Consider the following 10,000-nt stretch of genomic DNA (forward strand, 5'->3'; position numbering starts at 1 on the left):
CTCGATTGTACCATTATTAATCAGTCAAAGTCAACCAAACTTACGCTACACATAGTTGTACTACTGTACTTTATACACCTAAAATTTGACGGCCTTCCGTAAAATCCTTGATTAGAAAACATAGGTATTTCTAGCAGTGGGTGTTAGAAATTTGTAATGTTACCAAAGTGCCTTTTTTGCAAGATATTCCGTCAGCGCGAGAAAGACATTTCTTTTTCAGAAAAAAAACCAATCTTTTGGTATGGAATTAGTACTAAATACGGCCCTTATCAGTGAAAATATTTACACACTATTGCCAAAGATGACTGAGAAATAAGCCATTTATGCCTAACACTATGAATCAGTGGCTGCATGCTTCAAGGCCATGCCTTTAATTTATTCCCCGTGTTTTTTTTACACCCAGTTTAAGGCAAAAATAAAAAAAATAAAAAACACGCACACACACAACAAGAAAACCTCATCAACATTTTCAAACCGCTTCGCGCCCTAGTTAGGTGATTCAGTCAATGCCCGATGTCGTTTCACGTTAAGCAGCATGCTCCGCGACCTGTATAAGGATTCGTGAACGTTTTTGAGACCAGTTGAATTCCGATGCATTAAGAGAAGACAAAACAAAAGATACGTGCAAGTTTTCATCTTTTTTCCCTTCAGCTCAAGCGACTGTTCCACCTGCTACGGCTGTCTAGAACTGGAGAAACAGGTGACATTCTGGGCACTACAGCTGTTATAAGTGACAAATTGTTAGCACATTAATTTGATTATGCTTAATTTTATTTCTGTACTTGATTTTTATGTTTACTTAAGCAGCACCATAAGCGCAAGAAAATAAGTTTAAAGGGGTGCAACATTGTGCAACTTGTTTCTCGCAATTTTCATCTTCCCTGGCAACATGACAATAATTATTTTAAAATATGCTTTCACCTGCGCAAGCAATATTTTGCACGTGGAGCCTTGGCTGTAACTATAGAATTGCACAACCTGCCATGAAAAACGACTTTTCGTACCAGATGCTGTCTCAGAGCCATGCGTTTTTGAGCAACGGATGGCAACCAGAAGTGAAGCGTTTTCCCTATTAACCCCCACTGGTCCAATCACATTTATACTGTTCAGTGCTCTTACTGGTATAAGACGATTTGCTCGCAAATTTGAGCTAAACCACTGCCCAACAATAAGAAAACTCCACTTCCGGTTGATGTCCATCGCTCGAAGACGCCCTTTTGACGCCCTAAAGTTAGCGACAGATGAGAGCTTTTATATAACGGACTGTTCTCGTCCCACGTGTTGTGGCCTTGAAAAGAAATTGTAGGATGGATTACTTCGGCCTCCAGGCAAGACTTCGGGATTTAAAGTCAATCGAAATGCAGGCCTTAAGGCAGGGTAATCAAGAGAAAGCAAAAATGGTGAGTACTTTGAGCACAATCACAGTTTTGTTTTCCATTTGTGCTATTTTTACGTCAGATCGTATGGTTAGATTAAAGCAAGTCAGAGCTATGTCACGGTATTCGAAGGTCATTTAGGCAGATCTTTAGCTAAATAGGAAATATGAAATTCCTTTGCCGATGAAATAATCGTTACACGGACGATGCTAAGCATAAACGACCATTAACCAGGTGAATTGTAGTGAATTTGAAATTATACGTTGGGCCGACTGTTTTTTTTTCCAAGATTTATTCGGGAATGCAATTCCTTTTCAATCTTCTCCTTTTTTCCCATCCATGCGCCTCTTTGCTTTTTTATGTTGTTCTGAAATTGTAATTGGTTGTTGTTATTTTGCTAATTCTGTCTTATGGTAAATCTGAAAGTCATGAAAATGGCTAAAATTGCGTGACATGGAAAATTTAATTAAGTTGATATCCTGTCCCTGAACTGGCTCATTCTGCTTGTCATGAGCGGTTTTTGAAATTTCTTTGTATGGGGATCATGCTCTTACATTTTCTTGGGTGAAACTGTTTAACTTAGGTAAATAGTTTGATTTAGTGACCACCACTGCATTTTTTCATGGGCATGAATTAATGTCAATAATTTTGCATCATTTTTCACATGCCAAGTATTTATATCCAATACTTGGCATTTATAAAATGAGGCTAAATTATGGACGTAAATCTTGTGCATTTAGCATCATCATTGGCGGTATTTAATAACGGCAAGTGCAGAAGAAACATTTTCATGGTGTAATGATCACAATAACTAAGCATACTGTATCAAGAGGAACACAAAAACCTTTGCAACTGAAACTCAAATTTTATTCATTACTGGTCAACACTGTTCATGTTTTTCCTTGTCTATCATTTAGTTGTCTGAGAAAGCCTTTGAACTTAGGCATATGTGGACTAGGAGTTTATCCAGCTTGCCTGCTTACTCAAGCACAGAGCCTGTAATTGCAGTCAATCAAAGTGAAGAAAATTCCTGTGCTGACTGGCAAGAGGAAAGTGATTATGTCACCAGTGAAGGTGCTAGGTCCAAAGGTGAAGATGAGAATGGGGCTGGTGGACCTGTTGAATTGGGCAATGGAAGTGAAGGTGAAATCAGTGAGGTTGAGGGTGTTTTTTCATCTGACGAAGATGATGTAGCAGATGAAGGAGATAAGCCAGGCAGGAAGGGGGATGGAGAACTTTCAAATGCCAAAAGTTACATCCGAATGTTGAAGGGTAGGATCAATTCCCCGGAAAATGAACAACCAATGGAGAAGGAGGAACCAAACAAAGAAAGAAGACATAAGGGACGAGGGAAACGTCTGTGTCCAGTCCCTTACTGCAAGAAGGTGGTAATTCACATCCCTAGGCATCTAATGCAGGTTCATAAGTGGTCTCATTCTCGATCTCGTTCAGCAATCACAAACTTTAATTTACGGAAAAAGTACACATTCAAAAGTAAAGAAAGTGCTGAGGCAGGTAACAGGAAGAAGAGAAATAATGGTGATGAAGAAACAAAGGCCTACAAGGACTACCATAAAAAGAGAATTTGTCCTATGATTGGATGTTCAGCATGTGTGAAACGATTACCAGCCCATTTGAAAAATGTTCACAAGATTAGCCCTTCATCTGACGAGTACAAAAGTCTGCTGAATAAAGCTTTGCAAAAAGGAAAGAGGCCCTATAGAGTCCAGTTAATTGACAAGAGAGCTGCCGGAGAAAAACTAACCAACTTCGAAACAGCAACACTTGAAAGTAGCGAAGAGGTTTCACTTGAAGAAAGTCAGGAACTTGAAATGGAACAAGTTGAGGAGCTGGAGAATGAGGAGAAGGAAATAGTTATTGATGAAGATGGAGAAGTGGTTGGTAGTGCAAGTGCAAGTGCAGAAGCTGATGTTGAATCTGATGTTGACACTCTCCCTGGGTTAATTGTCGATTTTGAGAATTGGCTACAATCACCAGATGGGGGCAAAAAAGACGTGAAAACTGCCAAACAGCACGCTTCACAGGTTAAGAGGATCTTGTTTGTGATTGACATTGACAAGAAGGTGTCATCTCTTCTAGATTTCGGTCTGTTAAAGGAGAAGTTTGTTAAACATGCTGAAGAAAAGTATGTTGCTGAAACTATCAAATCATATCTTACAAGCCTGCAACATTTTTACTCCTTCCTGCTGTCTGAAAAGCCAAAAGAAATTACAGCCAGCTGTGAGTTAATCAGTCAGTTGAGAGAAAAGATGAGGAGATGGTCTACATCTTACAAGCGTTCAAGCTTGAAACGGAAGTGGGAAAGGAGGGAAGAGGATCGAGTTGAGGCTATCACTGCAGAAAAAATTGAAGCCTTTGAAAAAAGCCAAATTTCCAGAGATGCTATCATCCTGCTTGGAAAGCTCAGTGGAAAGCACAGTGTAGACATTGCACAACAACAGTACACCCTTTTGCGTGACTTCCTTCTCATTCAGATTTCCATTGATAATGCCAACCGTGCTGGAGTTTTGGCTAACATGACTTTAAGAGAATTCAAAAGAGGCTACAAAGAAGGTGACAGATTTGTCATCAATGTCATGAATCACAAAACATTCCATGTTCATGGCCCAGCATTAATTGTCCTAACAAGTAATTTGTATAATTGGATGAGCATATTTGTTCAAGAAGTGCGCTCTAAGGTGCCAGGTGTTGGAGCAGGAGAAGACCAGCCACTATTTCCATCTTTCAATGGAACAAAACTGCAGTCCAGTCAAATAAACAAAGCTATCAAATCGGTTTGGAAAAAGGCAGGGGTAGGAGGACGCATTCACAGCACACTATTCAGGAAAGGTGCGGTGACTGCAAGACCCATTGAAAGATGAAAGAAGGAATGTATTAAAATTGCCATGGTCAGAAGAGGCGGTTCAAGAAATACGCCAGTTATTTAAAAAAGAAATAGAGCAAAAGAAAGTCACCATGGAATGTGTGAAAGAGAAGATCAAGGATAGTCAAGTGTTCCGAGGTGAAGATGCCAGAAGAGTTTATGACAAAGTTCGCGCAGAGTGGAGACATCCAGTATCCAAGAACAACACTTTAGACTTGCCAACAGAGAAAGAAAAACTAAGTGATAAAGTAGAACGACTTTTCAGAGAAGAATCATCTGCTGGTTCTGACATCGTCTCGCCAACAACAGCATTAAGCAACAACACAAAGGCTCTTTTCAGTGAGGGAGATGTACAAATATTGCATCGCTTATTTGAGGACATGCTTCAGAACAGTCCAATCTCGAAAAAGGTCATTTCTGACAGACTTTCTTCTGATGCCAAAGGAAGAAGCATGTTACAAACGCTGTCATTGAGACAAATAGTTAACCGTATTAAGTATGAGCGCAGGCAGAGGAGAGGAAAACAGAGCAGCTGTTAATACCAGGTATGTCTTGCATTGTGTGTTGCACATGGATTGCCTTAATATCCCCCAGAGTTGATTTCTGTTATATTTAAAATTCTGAAGCAAGCTGTTTGTAATACTGCATGCAGGCTGCATTCAGTTGGTTTATTTAGAAGAAGTATAGTTGTACCTCACCACAACAGAATGATCATTTAAGAAGGTTAGAGTCATTGTAGAGTATCAAATTAAAAAATTATGTTGTATGTTGAATTATCTATGTCCGGGTGAAGGATTTACGCTCTGACAAAGGACTTTTGTAGCTGTTGCTGTTACTGTTACTGTTATTGGATAATTTACCTTGTCCACCAAATGCTACCAAGTGTTAGTCCAGTCCCTACTGACCCAGCACCACAGTTTCTCTAGAAACTCACTCCTTGAAAATAATGTAATGTGTCTATCACTTAAACTTTGTTGTGATTGGTTTCAGGTTTCCATCAGCTGCTCTCTTTGGCTGGAGTCAGGTGGTTACAATGCACTGTGTTTGGAAGCAACAAATATCCACTTATGACTTCAAACAATGGTGTACAGTGCAAGCAGAGACTTAATGACAAACAAACCCTCAAGTTTGTTTCTGTGCAACAGATTTGATTTTTCACATTTGAGGTTCTGTTTTATGGGAAGAAGTAATTTTTGAAAGCCTTACTGTATTGCTTTAGCATTAATTGGAGCTTATTATTTTTTTGCCTCATGTCCCATGTGATCTTTTTGCAGCTCTTGGTTTGTTTGTTTTTTTCAACACCGACCTGTTAATTCCTAATTGTAAAGAGTGGGGATAATTTAATGTTTTCATGCTTTGCAAAGATGATTTGAATGAGACTTCAAAAATTCTGTTGCCAGTATATCTTCAATTCCAGATTAGTCTCACACCGTCAGAAACTTTGTGAAAGCCTCACCTTTTTCACCTCTTACGTGATTTTATTCTATCCATTTTTTTTTAATGCATGACAGAAAGTTTGCATAGAGTGCTTACTGTACAAGATGACTTGTATTTTATTAAATTGGCTGTTCAGGCTTACTCCAGTATTTATCTTTAAAAAAAGTTAAACATTCTAAAAGCAGAGTCTCAAACAAACTGACCTCTACTGTATGACAGAAATAACAGTTTCTCTAATATAGGGTATCGTTGAAAGTTAGGGTTGTGGCAAAATTCCTATAAGGCTGCGGCTACATTTGCGGTTTTTCTTTATTCTAGCCAAAACATGAGCCTCAAGTTTCCGTTTTTGAATCTTATGAGAAAAGTTCGAAACACAGCAGCCACACAGGAAACAGTGTGAGTGATTTTGCCACAAATATATTTTTTTTTCAGCTATTGTGCCACCAAGTCAAGGGTGGCTACAGGTGCACTTCCCCACCTTCAATTATGCAAAATTTTAATACTGAAACAGTGCATTCTTCAGCAAACAAATGCACTTGCAGCAGCAGCTTTACATGTAGCTCTTTTGTAAGCTTCACAGCCTTTGTAATGTCAACATTGATATCAAGCACATTTTGTGTTTTAGTTCTTTAGTAAGAGAAAAATTTCATCATGCTGTCCAGGTACATGTGTCCTAACTGTTTTGCTCTTGATGATGCTTGACAGCTGATGCAAACTCAATAGCCACATAATAATATAAGAATTTTTGCAAGCTTCTATACAGTTGCCTTGTTTAAGTAACCATTGTTTTCAGAATTAAGGCTTTGTGGCTTACAATGATCTGTTGATATTCAAAAAATATATATTGTGAATAGTGTTCCAGTTTAAAGGTAGAATAAATGCCGATGTGATTGGTAATGCCTCGTATATCTGTTTCTTACTTTATGCCAAAGTTGTCATGACAAATAAATTTTGTGCCCTGCCTTTAGTCAGTGAGCTTAAATTATTAAACAGTATTTGTTTTTCTTAATCATCACCCGTACTTTGACTTTCTTTTTCAATTACTTGCTAAACATCTTATGGAATTTGATATTTACGGGTTAGAGATTGTTGTGAGTGTTTGGTTTTCCAATACACGCACGCGCTTACTGTACAATGAACGAGAAATTTTTAAAAAAATTTTCGAATTTCGAGCTCAATGCACAGTAAGCAAGTGCGTTTATTTGTAAACAAAACACAAACAGAATTTTCAGTGAGCATAAACAAGCCAATGTCAATGATCAATCATCACTTTTCTTTGTCGTGTTATAAGTGAAAGCGAAATTACAATTTTTAAACCTGGCGTTCTCAAAGTTTTCCGGGATGGCAGGGTCAATTATTTCATTATTTTTTCCCTGCTCAACCACGGGAAATCTTGAACTTGAAGCCATGTACGTTTGAAGGTGAAGAACACTGCACAGTTTTTATGCGTCATTGTAAGAACGCACTCTGTTTCTTTGATGTCGCTAGGTAACGGAAACTCACGTGATCAATTTTAACCAATGACGCGTGCGGATTTTAGACATTGAACAAAGATTGAAAATTAAACCTTGTCACCTGTGCATTATATGGAGAAAACCTTAGCAAAAATACCCTGCCAAGACAAACAAACTTCATATTTAAGTACAAGCATATAGTTTTGTTTACAATCTCCCCTTGAAGACAGTGCCCAAGCCCTATAAAGACGAACGAGGGTGTAAAAAAGCAGAGTTACCAAAGTGCCTTACATAAGTTACTGAAGTGCCCTACACATAACAGACCTATGGTACAAAAGTGCCCTACCAAAATGTTACAAAAGTGCCCTTTGTTACAGAAGTGCCCTAAAAAACGCCCTATGAAGTTACCAAAGTGCCTTTAAGCACAAAAGTGCCCTTCCCTAGGGTACCAGAGTGCCCTACAGTTGCAAAAGTGCCCGATCATAGTTACTGAAGTGCCTTAAAATGTTACAGAAGTGCCCGTACCTCTAGCTCTCTCTCTCTCTCTCTCTCTCTCTCTCTCCCATCCTCTTTTAAAATCACTTGTTTTAATTTTCGACTCGCACCGCGCTTGATAGCGAATGCAGTATTAAAGCGACTTAGAAACTGAACATTTCAAAGAGAAATATTTTTTATTTGAATTCTATTTCCAAACCTCTTGTCTAATGAAAAATACCTCTCTATGTAAACGGAGTCGGTGTCAAAAAAATTGTTTCGTTTCCGGAATGGTAAGGGCAGGAGAAAAGATAGAATACTGTAGTGTAGGTCACTTGGCCTGTCATTCTTATTTCGCTTCGTGTATTGAAACTCCCGAGAAATAAAGATAGAAATGTGAACGCAAACTCTCTGAACGTTGAGAAGCCTGTCAAGGAATATTAACCATTAATGTCACTGTTCCTTGGTATCAACATGCATAATTAGCTTTTAAACACATAACGCAAGGCGCAATAGAACGAGACAACAGACGTATTGGCGTTTTTTGAGGGGAACACTGCCTTGCGGCTGGTTAGCCTATGCGACTTCCAGATTGCGTAACATAGAACAACCTCACTTATCTCTCTAGCACAATGAGCTGAGTGGTAAACAGGAAGTGCTGGATCGGACAAGAGTATTGGTTAGTGAGCAATGTACAAAGGCAACGAGCCAACAAGCTTGGGGGAAGTCGCTGCGCAGACTTAACCACACCAGGCAGGAGTGACCAGATTTTAATGACGGCAAAGCGATATATCCAAAGGGAGAGAGGGAGGGGGAAAACGTCGACAAATTGCAAACAGCTAGTTGGTTTACCATAGAAGACAAACTACTAAGTGAACCTTGGTCGACTGAGGCTTTTATAGCTAGACCCTGTCTATTAAAGTAGCCAGTTGCACAGGTTCTACTATGAAGCAGGTAGGCATTACACGTGCTCTTTCGCAGTAATGAATGAGGCTTTAACAGATTTGGCCAATGCAGGTGTACGTTATAATCTGAGATCTAGGAACAAAGTCTTCATGTCCTCGTTTTATTTACAACAAGAGGCTACAAGTAGCCTATACTCGGGCCTGCAAAAGTACAGTGAGTGGTGTATGGTTAATTTAGCGCTAAAGAAAAGAACAGAGAGAAGTTTGTCCTTTTCACATCGGCCTTACATTGCGATTCTCATGATGTTCGACTGTGTATGTAGTGAATACCCGGACCCAGATTATCTTCATTACAGGTGGTGACAATGACCACTGGACCATGGAAACGAGGTGAAAATAGTGTATTTATGCCAAAGTGGCTAAGCCTGACATTGTTTTTTTACTGATCGATGGGTATTCTTGCTCAGTGTTTGAGAAAGGAAACGCTAATTGAACGGCTTAAGATGAAACGAAATGACTCGTCGAAACATCTTTTGCAGAAAAAAATGAAAGAGAAACGAAGGTGCGCTGTGAAAACATCTTTCCAAGATGACCAAACTTTCGTGCAGTGGTGCAGGTAAAGGTCACTTTGTCACATGCACGACACGTGAAGATGTGCACTATATCTCCACACTTGAAAATACTTCCAGAAGTTGAAAAGTTCCTTGAGGCCATGCCAAATGAACCCATAGCACGAGAGTCAAATATTTAAAATATACCATTTGTTGTAATTTAAATACTCGCAGTAATATGCACCCAATTGTCAAAATAAATATGTTATTTGCCAGCTGGGAGGTCCGTATAGGGAAAAACTGTGACCGAGGCCTTGAAATTGCTGCTTTTTCAAGAACGATGTCACAGTTTTTTTGCCATACAGACCGACCCTTTGCTGGTAAATAACTTTTTTTTTCCTTTCCCCCATCCTCTCTGAAATCACTTGTTTTAATTGTTGACTCGCACCGCGCTTGATAGTGAATGCAGTATTAAAGCGACTTACAAACTGAACGTTTCAAGAGAAATTCCATTTCCAAACCTCTTGTCTAATGAAAAATAACCTATGTATGTAAACGGAGTCGGTGTAAAAAAAAATGGAAATTTAAGGTCATCAAACAAGCTCACGCAATTAAGGCTAGGTTTCCGCCTGCCACGGCAGGCTGGATGAGAAAATTCCACCCGCTCCCGGAACCAATCAGATTGTAGGATTTGTTGAATTCCGCCCACTCACGCATTGAGAAAAAAATAAAACAATTATAACTCTCCGGCTGTGACCAAATTTTGGAAAGTACCTATCAAAGACATACAGTAAGCAAAATCTATTGTGCAACTTCCAAGTACATTACCAGTATGACTTGGGCTGTATTGAATCTGAAAAGTTGTGTTGAACGCTATGACTTCTGCAGGTAATTCTGTTAACATGAAATATGTTTGTCT

General features: G+C 39.1%; 2 protein-coding genes across 7 annotated transcripts in view; one reads left to right on the plus strand and one right to left on the minus strand.

Moving 5' to 3' along the window:
- Positions 1-10,000, minus strand: part of LOC137987829 (plexin-A1-like) — a 116,845-nt gene that overhangs the window by 11,289 nt on the left and 95,556 nt on the right. The window lies entirely within an intron of this gene.
- On the plus strand, positions 1,308-5,319 carry LOC137987802 (uncharacterized). Its single transcript, XM_068833884.1, has 4 exons — positions 1,308-1,400; positions 2,294-4,231; positions 4,284-4,805; positions 5,251-5,319. Exons 1-3 carry the CDS (start codon positions 1,308-1,310, stop codon positions 4,797-4,799), a joined length of 2,547 nt encoding a protein of 848 aa, XP_068689985.1. The 3' UTR covers positions 4,800-4,805; positions 5,251-5,319.

The sequence above is a fragment of the Montipora foliosa genome, unplaced genomic scaffold (assembly GCF_036669935.1).
Source record: "Montipora foliosa isolate CH-2021 unplaced genomic scaffold, ASM3666993v2 scaffold_390, whole genome shotgun sequence".
NCBI classification, from domain to species: domain Eukaryota; kingdom Metazoa; phylum Cnidaria; class Anthozoa; order Scleractinia; family Acroporidae; genus Montipora; species Montipora foliosa.

Coding starts and splice junctions, on each gene's coding strand:
- LOC137987802 (XM_068833884.1), top strand. CDS start 1,308: ATGGATTACTTCGGCCTCCAGGCAAGACTTCGGGATTTAAAGTCAATC. Junction 1,401..2,293: donor ATCAAGAGAAAGCAAAAATG/GTGAGTACTTTG, acceptor TCTATCATTTAG/TTGTCTGAGAAAGCCTTTGA. Junction 4,232..4,283: donor CACTATTCAGGAAAGGTGCG/GTGACTGCAAGA, acceptor TTAAAATTGCCA/TGGTCAGAAGAGGCGGTTCA.